Consider the following 24253-nt stretch of genomic DNA (forward strand, 5'->3'; position numbering starts at 1 on the left):
CAGAAATCCTACCATAAGATGATAGAGAGAGCGAATTTTTCCAATAGCTACAAACTTTTCCTAATCTTATGAGTGTATAGTGTGACTATAGATTGTTTCAAGAAACTTATAATTAGTTGAATTATTTAGTTATTCATTTATTACAATTACTTAGAATTATCTTGTATCTAGGTATATTGTTTAAGTACCATACATGCGAAGTACCATACCTAAACAATAAAAAACGATATCTAAATCTGGATGTTACAGTTTATGAACTGTATTGAATATCAATTATTTAATATGAATTGTTATGAATTCCAGTATATTTATATAGGTAATCTATAATTTGTCTGTACAGCCACATTTCACCTGTTTATTGTTGTTGAATATTTACTCAATTATGTGATTTAAAGAATTTGTTACAAATTAATTTAAAATGTGGGTTTTTAATACAAGAGGTTAATGAGAAAGCACGCAAATTTTAATTATCTGTTTTGAAAGATAAAGTTTGTAGCGGTATAATTTCGGGTGGTGCAGGAAAAGGGGAGATCGGTAGAAACATGCGGGACTAAAACAGAATAGCGGTAGACTCGATGCACTTGAAACGAAGAGTCGCGTCAAGTATCATTATACCATTTTTGCTGCCTTGACTTTTCAAGTTGCAATTAGGAACTGCAATAGTGAACATTGAGGGACAGCAGTGAAAGACAGAAAGTAGGTAGATGTTTGTATCTATATTTTCCCGATTTTTGACACATGTAAGTTGTCTCTGATACCATTCCACGTTATCCATACTAACTCACTTGCATTTGTACTACTTTCCTGTATCTCAGTATATGTTAACTTCCTACTTCTTGTACTTATCGCGTTGTAACATGATATTGATATAATTCTTTATAACTATCTTTATTGTATGTATAGAATTAGTTAGAATATCTTTCGTTCATAATTATTGTCTTCTGGCAATCGTCGAATAATAATTGGCTTGTATTTTTAGAACTGCGAAGTGACACCGAAATGGGTGGTCCAGCTGTGGTCAGTCTGGTCTTCTCAAAGATCAAGAATGTTATACAAACATAAATCTGGAAATTCCAGCCTTTAAAAGTAAGCACTTTTTGCTTGCATTGAAATTTTATACGGATATCACGCATGACATATATAATATATATATAATAATATAACATATATATGTATTATATATAATTATTATATTATGTTATATATAATATTATGTTACCAATGAACGAATAGAAGATTTTATTTTCACAATAGTCAAGTAAAATTATATATATCTATTGAACTTACACAATTAAGCTTGTCCAACAAGTTCCATATATATAAATAAGTAGACTACAGATATTTATGCAAATTTATATATTTATGAAAATAATTGACAGAGTATAGGACGTAAAAAAAGATTTGTTTCATTTATTAAATATAGTAACGTGCATTATACTGCTTTTTATTCTTACGCGTTGTGTTCATTCTATGAATATATTTTTTTGCCTTAAAATTTCTCATAAATGCATAGAAATGCTCGGTTGATCGATAGGTCTAGGTAAGTTTAGGTATTATAGTTGTTTTTAAAACTTTTTATCTTTAACATTTTAATTCTCAAATTCATTAGCGTTTCTGTAAATGATAATAAATAATCCATAACAAACAATCACTTAAAATGACAAGATATTATAAATTATAACAATCATTCTGTCGGTATTAAAAGGCATTTCTTTATCAGCAAATTTTTCACTTGTATCATATCAAATAGATAAATATAGACGTATGTATAATAATGTACTTCTTCCTCATTCTTCCTTGTTTATCCTGTTTATTGATGGTTAACCAATACTATATGCAGTTACGTCAAACAAGATTCTAAAGCATTGACAATATATGCATGTGTATGTACATGCACGCGTGTTCGTTAACGATAACATTGCACTTGTTATCCGCCGAATTGAGTAAGTCATTGACCTTGGGTAATTTATTTGCGAGGGATTGTAGCGGATGTTCTGACTGATAAACGATCCGTTGATCGAACGATCTCCAAACGAGGAGAAGTTTTAAACATTTCTTGTCTCTGATTACTGAGACGAGACTTGCAAATGAGTAATAGAAATGATTCTGTTCGGCTGATAAAAGATGACTGTCTGTCTCCGACTGCTGAGACGATGCAAACGATTTGAAGAAAACTTACACTCTCAGACTGATGATTCTTATTCTACTACTGTTTGGGGAAAATTTTCACCTTTGAAAAGTTCGAACAAGAGTCGACGGATCGATTCGATCGATTTGCAAATGAGACTATTCTCTGCTACTGCCGAGAGTTATGAATGTTCAAACATTACTGGGCCAACTGATCGTTTCGGCTGATTAAACGATACTTTACTCTTCGACTGATGAGAGTGTTTTCGATTTGAGGGTTCAAACGAGATTGGCCTTACTGGATCCGATTAGATTTGAACAAGCTCCAAAAGTGGAAATCGCAAAAATATGCATGCTGATTGGTTCTTATCAAACGCAAGAAAAACTCAATTAACATATTCGCTAGGTATTACTCGTGGATGTTCAAAGCATGCCCCTGGTGGGAAGAGGGTGAACAATACTAAATCGAACGTGAGATTTCGAATGAAAAGGTTGCGGAAATTCCTTGGAGTGGTCCTCGACCGATCGGAAAGTTATGTTTATGACACATTCAGCTATTGAGAATATGATGGCCATAGAAAACGAAAAGCATTGCTACAATTATTGAAGGGAGATCGTTTTGAATGCTAATGTTCCTACTCAAAAATAGCTTCTTCTCTTCGAAAGCCTGTGTTATAAAATTATCTACTAAAATTCTCACATTTTTGTTCCTTCAAACCGAACAGCATATACTAAATGAATATACTTAATTGGTCAATTATTTCATTTATAAAAACAACATAGATTGTTTCATAGTCACAAATTATACTTCCTTCTTATTATTGGAAAAAAATTTACTTGTATAGATATTTTTAACGAATTACTCTGTTATCTCTACTAAAATATCATATTTATATTCTACTTGTAAATGCATACGAACAGATTGTAGGACACAATCGACAATGGAGAAAATCTTGTTTTTAATAGATCCGTTTCTTCGAAGAGCTAATAACAAAGTCTTTTCTACAGTCCGTTTAATAAGTCTTTGAAAGTTCATCTTGCTTTGAATTCGTAGGTTTCATTGAAAGATGAATGAGTTCGGACGAAAGACAAAGCTTGGGATAGATGGATCTACGGTTCTTAGAGGAGCTGTAAGTAAACTATAGAGTGTATAGCTGCGGGCGTTTCCTGCAAGACGGAGGCTGAAATTAAAAACGTTCTGACTTAATTATGTTGCTTATCTTTCTACAAAAATTTAAAAAATCCAGAGAGTTATGCTTTTACAATGCAATAAAAAGAAAAACGATTACTTTTCAAGTAAGAAAATTGTTATATATACATGTAAGTATATGGTATATCATGTGTATAATAGATTTTTGTAAGGCTTCTCTACTCTTTTATATGCAATTAATTTTTCCTTAGAAGTTTCATATACGCAATAAGACACACTAATTTAAATATTTTTGCAAAAATAATATTAGTGATAATATTAGTAATGACATTATCGATATTAGGATAAAAAATGCTATAAATGTATATTTTTCCTTAGAACTTTATCTCAATGTGAAATTTCCCATAATAGTTATTAATTAAAAATTTGTTATTAATTATGAATCAAAATATTTACTTTCAGTAACTTCAAGATTTACTTTTATTATAATATTTTTATTAATAATACTCTACTTTCTTTCTCTCTGGATGTCCATACATATATAATCGTAAAACATTTTACGTTCTTGATGGAACGCATAAAAATTGTTACTCCCAAGGGAGAAGTTCATGTGCATCCGATAACAATCAATCAAGGGAAACAAAAGAAGCGTTTACTCAACTGTAGCAACCCTTGTCTGCTTCGACAATAAAGGGGTGCCGCCAGATATGGGTGCAATATATTCATACAGTCACGTGCATATTTTTACACATGAAAGAAATAAGCGTCTGTAACGGATCACGGTTAAAGCTTGAAAACGCTATGAACGAAATTCTTTTACCGAGCTTCAGGCTTCTGATAACTCCTTTTGTTTACCATTCATTGAATGCCAGTTCAGATAGATAGATTGCGTCGTACCCAACGAATCTATATTTAACTATATGATTGTCTTCATTTAATTATAATCTACGCCCTTATTACTGTTCCTTCTTTTTGCACCTGAAAATTTATTCATCGAATTTTTTTAAGGCACACTAAATGTTTTGAAGGCAACACTTAAAAGTGCCTCCGCTTTGTACATATAAACAATTATAAATTGCATTTTGCTCTTTATAGAACACCATATTGGTGAAAAAAAATCGAAGTAAAGGTTTTTAATAAAATGCGATTTTATATTTTATTTCGATGCTGAAACATTTAATTTGTGGAAAATATAAGTTACACACACGATTGTGTCAAACTCAAATGCATGTAGATACCATCGGTTTACGAGAAAACAGGTATTTAAAATAAAAATATATTAGTCGTGTAAATTTTATATTCATAAATCCCAATAGAACAATAAACATTGTTTACTCTTCATTATTTTCATGAAATAAATGATTAGAGAAAAATGTGTACCATAAAGTATTAATATTTTTACATTTATTTATAAAACATTTTTTAATGTGCGGAATAGATCATTTTCAATTTTACAATACATATATACATATACATACAGGGCATTTCACCTAACTCTGCAATCCTTTATTACTTTCTTATTTGTTACGATACAAAAAAATGTTTCAAGAGAAAGTTATTGTATTTTACAGGGGAATTGGCCATTTTTTTTAAACGGAATGGTCTATTTTTCTTAGTATTAAAAAGCTGAGGTCAAAACACAACCAATCACGTCTCATACTAGGAGTAAAGTAACAGAGTACATACTCGCAAGTAAATGATTGAAATGAGAGCTCACGAAAAGACAATTACAGAAAATAAACACTTTTATCACATGATTTATTATTTTTACACAAATAAAATGTGCTCAGGACTCAAAGTTTATGTATATGGCTCTTACAAGGTTTTCCTAGTCATTTTTTATAATATCTAGATTCAGAAGTCTTGGTAAAGAGTCAAGGAGTTGTCTTCCACTTTTCTCACTAATAAACGTAACCTCTGCCTCAATGTATTGTCTCTGTCCCAAGCCAGTCCAAATACCATCTGTTCGATGACTGAATAATTGATATTTTTTATAAGTTATGCTTCCTAATAATTTAAACTACTTGTGTTTAATGAATTCCGTATTTTCACTTCAATGGTTAATTAGAATTGTTTCTCCTTTTCTTTCTAATCTCATCAAATCATTTTCCTGATCCTAGATTGAAACAATTATTTTTCGAATGAGATAACCATAAAACATTGACTAGTTCTTTTTTGTTTATTATTTGTTTATCATTAATTCTATCTCCATTTGCAGCATTGATGTCAATTAGCCGTTATAATATTAGATTTCTGATTAAAGCTTTGCGACATACTGCATAACGCGAAGCATCCAAATCTGCTATTCAAGTCATTTATACTTTTTCGGTAGATCATTTATGACTTTGATAATTAACATGGTATCGAGGGCATTTTCTTCGATCGTTGTAAATTCTGTTTAATCACGAATAAATAGAATACAGGAAGAAATTATTACACATTGAGTGAATTTATATTGAAATTTTTCCCGTAAAGTCCTTGTTTTATAGTCATATTACGGAATAAAATGATACATTTTTCATATTTGTGTATTTCATATAATGGAAAGAAGAAAATATATACATCTTTTGCATATCTTATATGTTAAATCCTCCTTCTTCATGCGCCGTCGGAATGAATACACTGAATTTTGCGTTTATATGATATTGTAATATTGGGAATAAGATATATATTATATTTATTTATTATTGATGATTTATTTACAATGAGTGGATTGTACAGATGTTGATTAAACAGAAGAACGATGGTTGTTAACGTGAATTAATCACAATAACGTACTATAATCTAGACAACTCAATAGTTAATTTGCAACTCTCGTTATAGCGGATCCAACGCTCTCTGTCTCATGCGGACCACACTCTCACGACAACGTTAGGCAACACTATCTCGACAACGCAACTCGCACATTACCAAATGTACAGTTTGATGGTGTTTTAAAATCTTAGACTGATAGGACTATGTTGTGTCTCAGACTGATGGGTCGGTCATGTGCAACGGTTCTGCGGCAGCTTTGATGCGAGTGTACCGGACTATGGGTTTTGGCAGCGTTATGTTTATCGTCTTGGAATCTCCATAACGATGCGTGCAGTTGACTATTATTACATAGAATCGTATCTAGGACGGTAGATCTTGTTTATCCACACGATGAATGACATCGCGAACCAGCATCGTGATAATATAAAATAAACTACAGGTTAGTAGCTAATTTAGATTAATTTATAGTTAATTTAAATTAAGAATCTCAGATAGTTTATTTCAATGATAAAGCTGCATAGTGTATCCTTTTTGTCTAACCACAATAATAAATTTCCTAATAATCATCAGTTGAGAAAGTGCGTGCGTGGGAGCGAACAAATTGGTTGAGGCGAAACAAATTTAACAACGCGAAATTCAGAGCGTTCCATTAGGTCTTGTCTATGTCAAGAATAGTTGCTATTTTTGAGAAATAGAACTTTAGCATTTCAAGCACCTGGGCGTCAACACTCAGATGTTACACGAGTAGCTTTAACTTTTTACATTGCTCTCTTCGGAACTCAATAGTCGTGATTCTGTTTTCTTAGAGTTTCCAAATGGTCATGCGATAGCCAACCTAATGGTTTCGGCGACAAAACTCGTTCCTTCTGTACTCTAGAATATTCACAGATGTCTCAATAGCACCACCTTGCTGTATACTCTCACATAGCACTAAGCCTCTGTCCCTCTTCCAAGGATACATTGCATAATGAAAGGAACTTGAAAAATCGTTTAAGAACTCGTTAGAATTGTATAGAATTTTGTAATGCTCATTAAAATCCGTTACAAGTCTGCAGAATTTGTAGAACACATATTGCTCTTAAAAAAGCTCTAACACACATACATATACACATGCAACATATAGATTACTTAGAGTGAACATTTATTTTTTTTAATTACATGAAATATATCCTTATGTAAAATATCTTATCATTTTGTTCCACACTGTATGTCAGAAGAGTTACACGATTTAATAATAATATTAATTACATTTATCTTATAATGTAATCATTTATGAACTCAATTGATATTAAGCATGCAAAGAATGATATTTTATAGTTTATATATATAGTTGTATATAAGACAACCCCTACACATATCATTTGCGTATATAACTCTTACAGATAATTTTATTTCTGAAATCATCATGCATCATCTGTAGGTTTACCTATAAAGGTTAATCCTGTTTGTACGCATAACATGTCCGTGTCAAATACATGCACGAAGAGGCATCTCGTGTAATATACGTTACAATTATAACGGCGCTGCTCAGTATCGCTATTTCATTTTAGTCCGTGTTGGAGATCAATATTAACGATGATATTGAATCTGGAAATTGGAAGTACCGTGTCGTCGGACAAACAAAATGAAATAAACAAAACTGCAGCGCCGGAACGCAGCCATGCGCCGCGCCGCATTTGTGGTGTTCTCGGATATGTCATATTATTTTATGTGTTTGCGATCAGCTACACGCGTAAATATTTTCGAAGGGTCAACCCGTTTGTTTCTCACCAGCTATTCGTAAAAGCGGAGAGGGGGGCGGGAGAGAAGAATATCGTTAGGGAAACAATATTCAACTTAAATTTTGGAAAATGCGATGTTTTTGATAGCTCCATATGAAATACATGTTATTAGTTTTATAAAAACCTGTAAACATATTATCATAATGAATTGTATTCTTGGCAGCGTGTTAATCAAGTATGATCGCTTTCTCTTCGTCTAGTATTCTATAAATTTGCTAACAAAGTGCAAACGAAATATTTTTAAACATAACTTAAACATAAACTAGTTTTATGTATGTATTTACCTATGCAGTTGTGCATATGTTGTGCTGCATTTTTATATTCATGATGTCAAGTGATAAAACTGACCAAGTAATAAAATAGTATTGTCTTATGAGAATTCTAAAAAACACTAATTTGATTAACGTCAGCTGTAAGAATCCGATTGGTTTAAGGCTCGTCAATTGACAGCACAACACTAGCTACACTTTATTGTATGAGATAATCAACAAAATAAAATGGATCGCGTTGAAATACTTGTCCAAGGCGCACTACGTTCTTCATTCAACTGTGTTTTATTTCCATATTATAATATTGGTTGTTGTGTAAAATTATATGTATCACTTTACTCGGTTTAAGAATTTTTGTTTTATGCAGTATTATTCGGTGAAATACTAACAAATTAATAATTTCTTTCAGTTTTTCTAGAAACATAAAAGACAAAAAACGTTTCGTACTAATTTTAATAAAAAGGAACAGCGAATTGTAGGTAGATTTTTTAGTCATAATTTCTATAATTTCAAGGAAGTGGGGTTGACAAATTGCAATACTTATCATATTAGGTAGTGGCTGACTAAATAAAATGTAATTTTCTAATGAAAAAGACTATTATTTTACATATCTATAACTTAGAAATACAGTAACATAGATGCGAAATGGATTACTAATACCTAGACCTACATTTTCACATCCATATGAATGATAAATGTAAATACTAAAATATATTCACATTTTCTGCATAAAAAGATAAGAAAGTTTGACATTCTCAAAGAGCGATTTGCTAAAGCATTTTGTGTCGAGGAAGGAGCGTCAGTCAACAAAGAAAACTGAAGGAGTAGAGAATGATAGGAGGATGTAAGGGGGAACAGTGCATTTGACTTTCCTATCGGCGTCGAGTGCTCATAAGCGTTTAAATGATTCCCCATTTGTGAAACACTACTGACAGCTATTCAGGCGTATTTCTAAAACGAACTATTCTTGTACAAAAGCTCGACGGCCTCTTTACCCTATCTTTCCCCTTTAACGCTTCGTGATCTGTTTTAAAACCGAAGCGACGTTAAAATATGGAGCAAAATTTTGTTGCATTCTCACTTGCTTTCGTTCCTATCCTAATTACAGGAATGTCGCATATATTTCGTAGAATTTTCATAAAAGTAATTTATTTAAATATAAAAAGACATTATTTATTATACATTTAAAGCTCTAATCTCCATAGATCTGATTATGATGCAACGTGAAAATGTTTTTATTTTTATCTTATGTCTGTTGATGTTGATGTAACATAAGTTTTAAGAGTTTATTATGAATTTATTGTAGAATATTCTTTTTCTAATGTTTATTATAAATTGCAATCATTTTTATTATATTTTATTATTTACATTCTTATTATTTGTATTCTATAACTGAAAAGAGGCAGCTTGAATTTTTGTTAATTGTGCAAGAAATGTTATCGTCGTAAAATATTCTCTGTCGAACTAATTACTTGTCCTTTTAACAATATTGCGCCCGTAATTAAAGGCAAACGTCAAGGATATTATTGTTAAGGAATTATATTGTTAACTCTAACATGGGTGAGAACCAAAATACAATCTGATTACTATACATATCCATAATGATTACATCACATAATATCGGTACATATACAAATTCACACACTGTTACGACCGTTCGCGGAGAGACGCGGTCGCGAGGAAAACGCGTCAGCGAGAGGCGTAAATTCTCGCTACGATTCGGTGAATCGACGCCGCGAAGTAGTCGTTCCCCTGTTTCGTTTAGGATAACAGAGGTAGTTGATATGAATATGACACAGTAGTAAGTTATATTTCACCGTTTATTCCACAACTTATAACGAGGATAGTTACACTGGTGCGTATGTACGAGATGAGTGAGTGACTGAGTGATCTGCGGGTGTGTATACCCGCTCGAAGGATGTTGACCGTTCGAAGGATGCAAAAACAGTACTCTTGGAAGACGATGCTGTCGTTGGTGCCGATGTTATTTAGGAGAGTGAGTGAATAGGCTTCGTTTTAATTGGTTAAACGAAGGGTCTTAACCGCCCTCGAGAGAAAGTGGTTAGTGGGAGGAAAGTTGCAGCGTACGTGACAAAAACTGACTTTCCCTTGTTAAGCCGTGGTAGACAATAGTCTCTAGAAATTCCTCCGAACCAGATGTTTGTTTCGTTTGAAGGACCTTTTCTGGGAAATCTATGTGATTTATGGAAGGTCCTTGAAATCATGGAAGATACGCTGCGAGTATCCGAAGACATCTGATTGCCATATTGCCCGCGGTGTGTGGCCTCGGCTAGGTAGTGTTACGCGACGTAACACACACATAAACAATATTTTAATAACGCAATCAAATATTTCATCGAACCCTATGTAAATTAGCCTGTTCGTAGTATATTCTCTTTTTCCTCGTTTTCTTACAATAAATTAAATGAACGATACCGCAGAAATATTAATTTAAAGAAAATAAAGAGTAATTTAAAGTAAGCTTTAACTTCGAATAATATATCTGCACATGTTATTCGAATTTAATAAAATTCAATATGAATTAAAAAAAAAAGAATTTACAAACGAAATGTTGCATTAACGCCATCGTTGGTCGTTACTGGATTAAAAAATGTTGAATGGAGGAGCATCATGAAGGTCGTATGCATGCGTAAAACGTAGATATGTTTATCTCTACTTTGAGGGAATAAGATGATTGTAGTTTGGTTGGATAGTACTATAGGTCAGGTCATCGTACCACAAAGGCAGGTTTGTACGAGGTTGTAGAGGGTGTTGAAGCTAAAACAGGAGAAGCGCTACTGGGAACAGAAGGATAGAAGGGGCAAGGGTCGAGTAGGATGGAGGCAGTGATGTAGAAGGAGGAAGAGGTAGAGTAGCAGAAGGACGAGGCTGGTAGCACCCGGTATAGGCATTCCGTTGAAAGCCTGTCCTTGCATTCCTTGGTAACCTCGTTATGTCACCCACTCAACTTAACCGCTAGATCGCGTATACTATGAGGGAAGCACGTTTCCGGAATCGGGATTACCGCTTCCATGTCTATAGGAAGTTACAGGATCATTTACTGTTGACAAGTAGGACCTCTGTTAACGGCCTGTACTACATTCAAGAACTATTTGATGGATTGGAGATTTGGGATACGAAAAAGCTTGTCAACAACAGGAGACTTTGGATGTATAAACTATAAATAAATTTCGTAATCGGTCGATATCACGGCTTCTACCGCAACGGGATTCTATATATTTAAGACCTTCTTCTGCTTGCACCGTATTCGATTCATTACAGAGATCAAAGTCAAAGAAACCGGAGGTCGCAATTTAACCGTTCTTTTGAAAAATGATGCTATAGTTTCCTGACTTTACATTTCGCAGTTAGGCAGATAGGAAACAACATGATATTAAGTTAAAAAAAAAAAAAAAAAAGAAGGAAATTACTCCCTAGCACGTAAGACAGGGCATCTCAAATAGAATAACGTACCTAACATCATGATTTCAAATTATTCCAAAACTACTTACTATATGAAAAATCTTTCAAAGACGCATCGAAGAGAACACGATTGATAGTATGTATTAATTCTTTTATAGGTAATCGCGTAGAGGATATATGAAGGTTAACTATGTTTTTTTCGTAGAATAGGATTATTTTATGTGTTAATCGATCCGCCGTATTATTCCCTATAAGTATATACTCATACCAAAAAAACAATTAGTTTGGGAGATATTTAAATAAACTGTGGTTTTAAAACAAGCAACAAAAGTAATGAACGTCTCCTGAACTGATTCTTTGGCATTTTATAGCATAGTAAATTAATACTTTCCTATATAGAATAACGAGATGCATCGACCAAAGTATAAAGAAATGTGATTCTATTTAAAAACTGTATAGTTAACAAATTAATAATATCAAGCCGTGTCTCCTTTGGCAATGTTTAACTCCTGTTTGAAAGGTTTTTTCATACTAATGTTACAGTTGAAAACTAGCTTTCTCCATTCGAGCTCCCGAAACTTTTTCAAAAAACACTCAAGAAATGGAAGTGTCTTTTAACCTAAACATTCCTCATCTAAAGCGGTAGATTGATCTAAAGTTGTGATTAAGTCGATCGCCGCAGTGTAAAAACGTCCGAGGAGAATCGTTTCTCAGAAATTTGGGGATTAATACTTTCCCACATGCAAACGAATATGGTAAGTGATACATTGAGCATCTATCCTGCCATGAAATTTCGTACTTTCATGGTATATAAGCAGCCGAGGAATCGTGCTTCTCGGATAGAACATCACGGAAGGTCCCTGTATAACTTCGCGTTGCGTTTGTTAGAAAGTACTATAGTGGGATCGGGCTAAAGTTCCTTCTCGAATCAATCGTTAACCCTACGGAATCCTCAAGTTGAACTAAATTCTATTCAGCATTACTTCGACATTACTTTTAGTCTCCGCATTGCTAGTGTGTTAAAAACGAGCATCCAGTCGTAGGTAGTATTACATACACTTATGCACTTGTATTGTACATTTGTACCAATTTTTTATTACGATATACATATTTGTGTTCTCGTGTAAATTCGAGTCCAGTTATCTTAAACCCTAATATTCAAGCCAGCAATCCATACAATCCAGCTGAACATTTCCACACTACACGATTTTATCACTCGAATCGTTTCGACTTTTATTAATCAATATTACGAGGCCTATACTAATATTTTCTGCGATATGACTCCCTGATTTCGCATCAGGTTCGTTCGCACGTCTCCACATCCAAAAGAAATCTTTCCAACCTAGTGATTCCCCGATTTCGCATCGAGTTCGTTCACCAAAGCTAAACCCTTCGTGCGATTTCCAGATTTTGCATTAGTTTCGTTAGCATCATTCAGCTCCCTGATTTCACACCAGATTCGTCTGTATTTTCTCTAGTCCCCTAACAGCTTCCCGACTTCGCATCGAAATGGCCTGTGCTATTTTCCAACTTCCGAGCAGTTCCTCGATTTCGTATCGAGTTTGTCTGCGCCATCTCTTCTAGTGACTCTACAAGTTCGCATCGGGTTCGTTCACGAACTTTCAACCTTCTGCTGCGTTGTAACCTAGCGCCAGCTTCGTCCGCACATGTCTGTATCTTAGAGGCTTCTTGGTTTCGCATCAAATTCGTCCTTGTAAATAATAATTCTAGCGGCTCCCTGATCTCGCGTTAGGTTCATGCACATATCTGCTGACACACTGCAAATCATTGATATGTACGTTGCAACCGTATTCCTCATCGACCTCTCGCGCTGCTCGAAACTCCGGCTCGTAACATGGTATGTAATTTTATAATAATTTGAAATCATGAAGTTAGATACTTCGTTACATGGAATATTTTCTCTCGTTAGTATTACGTTATTTGTCTTTTACATAATTAAAAAATGTATTCATATTGTGAATGATGTCAATACAAGCGCAAATGGAACTCTGACATCACACTACAGGAAAGTAATGTTTTATCACAACCTTTTTTTTTGCTAACATTTTACACCGTACTGAACTCGTTAATGAATATGGACGTTTGTAACAACATCAACAGTTTTATAATATTTAATACTAATTTACAATACATTTTAGTAATTTTAATACTTGCGTCCATTATTGTCCATAATTCGTAAATTATTGCTCGAATAATAGTAAAATATCAAGATACTTGCTATTTTCATAGATGTGTAGTAGTGCAAGGAAATGAGATTATAGCACCAATGTACGAAGAAATAATTTATAAACGGCTAATTATCAGGTGTCTTTAGATCCATGATTTTTGGGATCAATGACGATTCCAATTTCCTTACGTTTATGCTAGGCAAATAATTGAATCCTCTGAGGTTCCATCGTCCTAATTATGAGTCTCTTCATAGTTAAGTAACATTTCTAGTGGCAATTAGCCGTTGTTGACAAACGCAATTTGCGAGATGTAACTTTGTGGCTATACAGTATACAGGTAGACAGAAGGGAGCGTGCCTGCCTTGTGCTGCGTTCCTAAATACATCGGCATCGTATCTGTCGTTGCATCCTCGGTAGAGAGCATCGGTTGTTGCTTTCGAAGTAACCAAGCGTCATGTCCTCTGCATCCTTGTTTACTAACACGAAGATGCGTGCTCATGCTCTTCCAAAGTGTTTTGGTTAGAATGGAAATCACATTATAAACCTTTGTTCAACTGGGATGGCATAAGGTTCAGGAATTATCTATTACGAATAACTGCATATATGTATAAAACGATTGCAAACATGAGATTATATACACTTGTACGTATGTATTTACATATCATGTGCTTAATTAATTATAGAATAAGCATTTTGAATGAGTATATAAGATAATATGAGTCATAAAAATAATACATAAAAGAATATATACGATACTTCCGAAATCATCATATAATCGGAAAGAAAGTAATATTTTATGTAAAAGGAAGTTGAAAGTATATGGAATAATTTTGCCATATTATGCTCCGCTTTCAAGATAAACCGAATATTCATTAAATAGGTGTATGAATTCGTTTAACTAGTTAGTACTGTTGTATTTACAAACAATATCAGTCAATATTTGATACAATTAGTAATAATCCAACAAGAATTTACAATTTTAATAATCAAGGTGAAAATGCTGAAAATACTGAAAATTCTCTTGATGTTACAGGCAGATCTGCTCTTTCGACGAATTATAGAAATTTAACATGGTCTTTTTATCTGTAGGATCACATGAAAGAAATAGTTGCTATAAATAATCCAAATCGTCAAAGATTAAAAGATAACGTAGTGACCAGTTCACGCTTTTTAATTTATTGGGCTATTTAATTTAATTTACCGAGGGTCTGTTAGTGACATCAAGAGCAACAGTTCGGAATTTTGTAAATTATCATAATTTTTTTATCGAATAATTTAAAATTATACTGACTTCTGAGTTATAAACATAATTATCACGGTTGTAAACATAGTTTATAAACGCAAACAGAAATACCAATGGTTAGCCAAATTGGATGAACTAAGCAGATTGTGGTTGGTTACGTGTACACGTACTTAACGAAAATCTAAACTCGATTTTCTCGGTAATGGCATCCGATATGAAGATTTATTCTATAAAATGGACTATTTAGCACCATCTCAATTATTTTTGCTATAATAGTCTAATTAAGACATCTTTTAGCAGGAATAGTCACTTTAGACTTATGGTACTTATTTATGTAACAATTAACTACTTAAATATTTTTATGATTTCTAAAAAATGTATTAAATTATAATGTCAATACTTCAATAATAATTATCGTACCCCACTTCAACGCTAATGAAATTTCAAGAAGTTTTGTATAGCAGGCATAATACATTCATAAAAGCTTTCTGTTTCAACTATTTTGATCGTCATATTGATGTTTATATTACAAGGCAGGAATATTTTAAGCCTTGGAACAGGTGTATGCTCTACACCCTGCGTCCTGGTAAGTTTTGTAGATACAAGAAAACAGAAAGAGCAATTGGAAGGTTCAATGATAAAATGCAAACTATTCTGGGGGCGAGTTGTCGTTGAGTATGGTCGATTGACTTCAATATGGTCAAAAGGAAAAAAGGGCGGGAGAAGAATTTTCACTCGTACTCCAGAATTCAAGGACTAGCGTGATACTGGCAGGCGATAGTTGTGCAGCAAGGAGTGCGCAAACGTTAGCAAGAGAGGAGAGAAAAGCCGAGGCCGAGCTCTAGGTAGGGTTACTAGCAGGGGGTAAAGAGAAAAGGAAACGAAAGAGAAGAAGAAAGGAAGACCAGCATCGTCAGAAGTTGGAAGCTACAATGGCAGTGTGTCTTCTGGCGCCTTCGAGTCTCTCAGACACGCCTTCTAGCATGAGCATCTGCAAGAACTTATTCTCCACATACCGTTCTTCCATATGCCACGATTTTGTAATCCACACCTCTACAGAATCATTATTCACTCCCAGACATCTTGCAACGTGTAGGAGTGGAAACATCGACTACGAGGATAGTTACATGTTATTCCTAGGTAAATTCTATATGTCGGGCTAATAATTTTTTTGTATAGACTACAACTATTTTGCACAGTGTTATACATTTTTGCTTCAACTTCTTTTCCTAATTGTACTTCGAAGAAAAACCATTGTAGTTATTTATTAGAAATTTACAATTTTGCATTTAGTATAAAAGTCCTACGATAAAATAATAACTATAATTTAAAAAATAATTCTTCATATTGTTTATCTAAATTATGTCTTTTATACGTGTTGATTTCACGCTCATGCTTTCGTTACGCTTATTTATTGTTTATTATTTTTACTTGTGATAACTATTTTTCCATAGAATACTTCAACGGAAAACAATTATTACATGGTAATTTTTCCATAAAAACCTTTTCCATACTACCTGATCTATTTTCATATGAACTATATAGAATTTAAAAATATGCGTTTTAAAATTCAATTTAAAAAAATTTTGCCGGACTATCGTTATTGTAACAGCTTTAGTGATATTTATTAGACAAAATATTTTCAATATTTAATTTTCAAATTTTTTATTTTACATGATACCAATAGTTATCCAAGACTTATACTTAATTATAATCATGTTTTCATAACATTAATTTAATTTTGTGTAGGAAAATATATTAAACAAAATATAAAATTTGAAAGAACTGTTAGCATAAATTGTATATGGAAACATATATTAGCGAATTTATTGAAATTGAATTTATATTCACAATATTTTGTAACTTTATACGATACAGGAGATTTACGATTATTTAACGCAAGTGTTCAATATATAATCCCCATCGTTTCACGTTTATAGGTCTATTCAGTTCAGGTAGATGATTAATATCGCTTAACGGTCCATCGTAATCACAATAGAAGCAGCTTCGATGATCCCTAATCTTAGTCATTAAGTGTACTGTGGTCTTCGTTGATTGAATAATCGACATTCCTCGTCAATTGATGAATATCCCGTGCATTAAAATATTTTAATCATTTAACCAAAGTACATATTATTTACGTTTAATTTAAGATATTTTTTGTATAATATATAAAATTATATATATATATATATATATATATATATATATATATATATATATATATATTAGGTTTACCTGAGTCTTCATTTCTATAAATTACATTTTATATTGTTATACTAAATATTAATCAGTATATAAATGCATAATTATGTTTATAGCTGCGGTAAATATTTATGAAAATGTACCTGAAATGTGAGCTTCTTTAAGACAATTTATATGATAATGAGGAATACAATAGTGATCACGAAATGCTCTCACAACTTATTTACCTACTGCTTCGAATTGAAGGTGTTGAGAGATACTTTGAATGAGATTAATAGAAAGATAGATAGATAGTGAGGGTGAGGGAGAAAGAGAGAGAGAAATAGCTAATCACAAAATAAATAAAATAGCTAAATTACAGACGAAATAAATTAATTAACTTTTGATAAAATTAAAAAACCAATTATATTTTTATATATTTTGACTCCAACATGTAATGTGAAGTTATGCTGCACATTACACAATTACACTTTTTAATCTATTGTTTAATATTATTTAATATTTTTTGAAGAATCGTAAATGAGAGTACATTTACAATTGACGTAAATTCCAATTTTTAAACTATTAAATTAATATAGATGTTAATTAATTATTTGCAATAATAGTTTGAGTATTGTTACAACAACAAAAAAGGAAGAATTCCAAGAAATTATATATATTTGACTTTTCTACATTGATTTGAAATTAATTTTAAATTGACTTTTTTGTAAGTCTTTTTTTTAATATTTCGAGGTCATTTTGATCTTTTTTTGTAACCGAGCGTTGTTTCTATATAGTTTTGTAACCGATACTAAAAGAAATTTAATGACGAGTTTATGAATTTGCGACTTAAACCTGAATATTTACAAAATATTGATTTCATTGAAGCATTAACTTAACTTGAAAAGAGTAGTTTTTTGTCAATATACGACAAATAACGCAACAATAGTATGATGTACTTTCTATCTATTATGTCATTAATATCAGGACGCCAATTAAATCGATTTTACTCAAATCCACGCTTTCGATCAAACAATAGAGTTGACTGCAAGATCACTTTGTAACATTACTCCACTCGCATTTTTTATCTTCTTCTATATTTTATTTTCTGTGATACATGTATAGATATTAAAAGATATTATCTACCAAGAAGTTCCAACAAGTATTAAAGATACGAAGCCAGCATATTATCAATGTCTGCTGTATAATTAAGTGTAATATATTCTAGGCTATATATTTTTCCTATATGAAATAGGTGCAGAGAGTATTCATAGAATGATTGATTACAGTTAAAACATTGTACTATTACATTTATTAGCCAATATTTTTGAAATAAATATGCTATATACACGTATCTCTCTTCTGCAGTTTCTGAAAAAAACATTAAACGAACAGAAGATAAATATTCGTGTTGTAAATATGTAAATATGTTTTATTATAAATTGCAAATATGTGTCTAATGTAAAAATGTACTCTAGTTTATGAAATAGCAGAAACGGGCATAGAATAAGTAATAAATATTCGTAGAGCTATAATTTGTTAGATCTCATCTAAATACATATATTATAAATGTGGTATGAATGATTCCATACAGTAGTATTGACGCGTAAATATGAAACGTTTGCCTAGAAACGTCGTTTAAAATATAATTTTTTCACGGAAAGTTTCGTTTCCGAAAAAATTGTATTTGAAAATGTATCGAATGCATGTATATTGGGCTATTCCTTGGCTAGACATGTTCAAAGCCTATTTCCTTCAAAATGGAATCTTAAATGAAAATATTTTTTTCAATATTTTCGATTTATTTTCGCATGTGGAATCACCTCCAGTCGATTGTCTATTCTTGTTCAGTTGGAAATTGATTAAATTTAGATTACGTACTTGACAAGTTTTCAAACTCGATTTTTCCAGGATCCTCTAACATAGTTTTGTTATTGTTGATAGATGTGTTATATTAGATACTAATCTTCTGATATTTGTCATTGTTTGATACATATTTCGAAAACTAAAGTCCAATAGTGCTAAATACAGGGACAAGGCAGTCCAAAGAACATTCTACAGGTGATTCTATCTTTTCACAAGTAAGCAGAACGTTGGCACCAACTCAGGGAGTTATAGCGATAATTAATCGTCACCTATTGATAAGAGATAAGTGAGTGGGATTAAGAGGGAGATAGAGTGGGAAAATGGGTAAGCACAAGAGTTAGGAAGCCTAGAACGTTGAAGCGTCTGCGCGTGGCGGGAAAGGAATTGTGGTAGGGAGAATAGAGGGTGCGAAAGCAAGTAGAAGGGAGAGGGGAAAGAGAAACACGCTCTTGGGGTTCGCAAAGCGCGATCCCTCAGTCGGGATGCCGGCCGCGTACCCTCTCCTCCATTTGGTACCGTGATGTTCAGTGAACGTGTGAAGCGTGTTTTAGAGACCATTGGGAACCGTTCGCGGTTCTTCACCACGGTTTTCCTGGTTTCGACATTCGCAGCAAGTGTTTGGACGGATAACTCCACCGGTTCCGGTGAGTGCGTACTTACTAATCTATGGCTAAACTCGTGGAGCACGTTCGACGCTCGGCTCTTGGTGGCGGCAAACATCGAAACAGCATTTAAGCAAAGTTTGTGTACACGCTTCTGTTCGTTCTGTTGACGTCTCGCAACTCGTACACGTGTATTAGCTGTGTGCGAAAATCTAACGGGTTCCGTTGCCTGTCGCCACCACCGATGACGTTTCAGGGGGACTTCTGTCCTGGAATTTTACGACGAAAGTTCAGATTTGGCATTTTACGTGTCAATGTGACGGTGTTTCTTGAAACGGAATTACATTGCGCAGTGAATGTGTCGAAACAATGTTAAAACGAATGTACATGTTTCTCTGTGAAATTTAGTGACATCTATTAAAAGGGTGATTTGTACGCTTCGTATCTCTACAATTCATAATTCGTCCACTGTACTATTCGTTTTATATCGTTTCTTGATATATTACGGGCAGATTGCAGTTGACTTCAATCCCTAAAGCAAGTGTTGCAAAGTATTTCCAATAAGCGTGCTGTTTTATCAAACTTGTAATTATAAATGACAAACATAATAAAAGTTAGTCAGATGCTTGAAGAGTAAGAAACAGCACATCTAGTCGATTTACAGACCACATCATGTGTTCGGTATACTTTGCGTATCTACGGCCGTGTCATTGAAAATTGCTTGTTTACTTTGTAATAAGAATTTCACAATTGTGATATAATAAAATTGTAAAATATTTGAAAGGCTCTTTTTTTCAAATTCATTATTTATATGTGAACTTGATTAATTAAATGGATGGCCATTTTCACCTTATTCTTTCCAAGGGTCACTAATATAGCACTTGAAATGTGATATAGAAATATATCTTTTACATTTATATGTAACTTTCATAAAATTACAAATTTTTCATTGGCCTATAGTGAATTTCTATGGTATGAGAAAATTAATATGTCGTCAGTGGAAGAACTACGTGCCTGGCTAAACATGATATGGTATTTCAAATTGCGCACAATCATATATTAAGTAACTTCCAAAGTAAACGAAGATATAAATCTTAAATTCGATTTCAATTACTACCATTACCATTCGATAAATTAAACGACTACCAAACAAAGTAGGAAATGTTAAGGTCTATGTGCCTATAATTAAATCTTCATAAACGTTGTTGCATTTCAATAATCTGCGGTTATTTAAGTTTACAGAAGTTAACGTGTAAATAGTAATGGCGGTTATAATTAATCTGTTTCGAATAAATATTCGTTAACAATTGTCATTATAAATACGTTGTCGTATGTGATTTTAAAACGTGTTTTATGTGCTTAAATTTCTATGTAACGTGAACAATTGATCGGGATTAGATTCACCAGGACGCAGCATTAAATTCTCATTAATGATGCTTGCAAGATATCTGTATTCAGTTTCAATCCTGTGGCTGCCATCATTACTGTCCAAAGTTATTTCGTGTATCTAACTTGTGATACCATACGTATGCTGTAGCAAGTAGAAACACAGTTTCACACTGTTATCGGTGAATACAATCACGTCCATTTTCACAGACTTCGTGTAGAATCACGTACATACACGGCGTTTAGAAATTGTTGTATATAGCATTAGCTCGATTACATTAATATCCGCGTTTCTGCTGGATATGGCTACTCGCAAGATGCGTTACTTGTTTCTACTATGATTGTATTCTGTTCTTTCTGTCATTATTTATTTTCACTTTTATCAGTTCGTATAAATATTTGTTTTATTTACATTCAAACAAAAATATCATTTCTGAATTCGAATTCAAATTCAGTTTGATTCATAAGTTCTTTACCAGAAATGATGCATTGATTTTGGAAAAATTTGAATGTTGACAAAAAATTAATATATCTGTATTTCATATTGTCAATATTATTCTACAATTTAGAATTTTTCTTCAGTCATAAATCAGAATCTAACGTTTTACTTTGACCTTTAGCACTACCTATAAGATGTATAAATGTATAAATGTATAAATAAATGTATGATATCATTATTTAGTTTCGGAATAGGTATCTACAATATCAATTCAATGTTATTTATATTATATATATTATTTATATTACTTATATGAAATTATGATATTTTATGCAATATAGTGTGCTTTATTTCGACTGTAAAAAATAATTTCAAAATTAACTGTGATAAATTTAAGAAATAATATGCTATATAAATTATTTCAATAATTATCTCAGCTAAAATTAACATTTTTAAATACTTGGCCGTAAGATATTCTGTTATATTTGTTATATCCTTGTTCAAATATATTGATTGCGCTATAATGTAATGGAAACTTAATTTTATAAGTTTCTTCGAAACTAATCACTTTTTAATTTGAACCTTTATAATAATATTTCGGGCTGCTGTAATCAACGTTAATGACGACATTACAGTTTGCGGTCGTCTGCGCTAGATGATTAGGTCACCTAACTTTTATACAATAATGATTATCTGATGCTGTTGCACGAAACAATGGGCTACGCTACTTTTTCATTCGTTAAAACTGAATTGTTTTAACCATTTAACAAGTTTGAAAGCAGTTATCGTTGTTCAAAGTTGCTCACCGGTTTACTGCTAACAATGGGCTTCGGAGAATTTCATACACTTAGAGTACTTCTCTGGATTGTTTGAAACCTCAGTTTTATGCTGAATCTCGATTTAATATCGACTCGATTCGATTGGAAACGTGTAAGTCAATTAAACAATTATTCATTTACAATATTTAATTGCCGGAACATAAACGACGAGTCAGCAATAAGTTTTTATCTTTATTTCTGCTTTTACATTTATCTGATAATCTAAATACATAATTCAAGTGACCATCTACTGGATTTTAAATTTATCGAAAAGTTTGCATTCTAGTTTGTTCACTTTTAAGGTATTGCAAGGATTTAGAATTTTGCATATTATCGAATGTTTTCTAATTTCAAATTAGTGATTAATTAATATGTGTAATGGTAACTTAAATTTATATATTAAATTTGATAAATATTATTGCAAACATGGTTATGTTCCCATCAAGGCTATATCAGAAATAAATAACATTAATTATGTTAGTGGTGGAATAATAACGTGTAAGTTTCTCATCAGTTTTGTTTTTATTTTTCAGCGTAATAAAAATATTCGTACGCTATAAGTATCATATGAAAGAGAAAAGTATTCGGCGCATCAGTTATGCTCGTACTTGTTCTATATTTAAGACAAATTATGAATTCCATTGCTGAATGTACCAAAGGCAAATAGAAATAAGCTTAGGATCAGTGCATCTTTTAGGTTGACAATAATATTGCCAGAAAAATAAAAGATATCCACCATTCTTTCTTACAGTAAACCACAGGCAATTCATAGACGTTAAACCAGAAATTGCACTTTTATGAAAGAGACTTCTGCTACCAATATTTTACAAATCTGGTTGTATACATATTTATTTGTGATATTGTACATTTTTATTAAAATTAAGAAATTGATGTTATATTTTATTCAAACTAGCCAATTGCATCATTAAATTATTAGTATACTTAAAACCAATTTTGTTCGACACATGTACATTGTTTATCTTTTTTGTTAGTTACATTCGACTTTTTACTAATACACAATAGCGCGATAAATTTTTAGCTATCTAATTTTATGATAAATTTGAAAGGAATTAGATTCTAAAAATAAAACATACAAACATAATATATTCAATAGAAATATATTACACATATGTAGATATTTAAATTTACTTTTTTTGAACATTTATGTGCACCAAAGGTAAAATAACGCTCAATATTTATTACCTGATCCATTACTCTGTAGCAGCAAGATTCAAATATTTTAAATAGGATTATGTGGTCTGATGAATCATAGTATATAAACAACGGTACTTTTCAACACGAGTAATCAACGTTTGTTAGCTTTATAGATATAATATTTTGTGTATACTTTCAATAGATATTCCATGTTTACCGCAGCGCGACGTACATAACGTATAGTTGGTTATGAAAGTACTCGAACACTTGTAGAAATGTATTATGAATACATTATGCGTGTTATATGAAATATTTTGAAATTTCAGTCATATATATTATAACGAGATCTGATGATCATAATTATAGTGGAATGTTTGAAACAAGTTATTTAGTACAAATATACATATATTTCACAGGCATAAGTAAAGTGTAGAAAGATGCAATTATCCATTATACTAATAAGCTCCGACATTAAGTGGTATTATCTTTAACGCTTGTTACATGTCTGATATTGTTGTTCACGATGCATATTAATTGTTTACTAAATATATATTTACAGCCGACCATTTTGTATATATTTTCAGATTGATTTACAAGATCAATATAATCATGATAGTCGTATTTATGTCATTACGATATTAATAAAATTTAGAAAAATTTCGTATAACGTACACAATATAATACTCATATTTACAAAATTTTTTCTGGTAAATATCCAAATACATTCATGATCAGTCGAATCATATGTATAATATATCGACGAATTCACATGAAAATCCTGTTACCGTAGTCTCATCATTTCTAACAAAACGACTACGATTGTCCTGTTTCATGTAAAATTTACTCGACATTTCAAAACATTTTCTC

The 24253-nt window shown here is 32.2% G+C and overlaps 1 protein-coding gene across 1 annotated transcript in view; it reads left to right on the forward strand.

The window, feature by feature from the left end:
- Positions 1–19430: 19430 nt before the first annotated feature.
- LOC117239622 (neurotrimin-like) overlaps positions 19431–24253 on the forward strand; it is a 257399-nt gene continuing 252576 nt past the window's right edge. The window contains exon 1 of the mRNA XM_033505341.1: positions 19431–19630. Coding sequence (XP_033361232.1) covers positions 19507–19630 — 124 coding nt within the window. The 5' untranslated portion in view covers positions 19431–19506. The remainder of the gene's footprint in view (positions 19631–24253) is intronic.

The sequence above is a fragment of the Bombus vosnesenskii genome, unplaced genomic scaffold (assembly GCF_011952255.1).
Source record: "Bombus vosnesenskii isolate JDL3184/JDL3185 unplaced genomic scaffold, Bvos_JDL3184-5_v1.1 scf7180000014105, whole genome shotgun sequence".
In the NCBI taxonomy this organism is placed as follows: Eukaryota; Metazoa; Arthropoda; class Insecta; order Hymenoptera; family Apidae; genus Bombus; species Bombus vosnesenskii.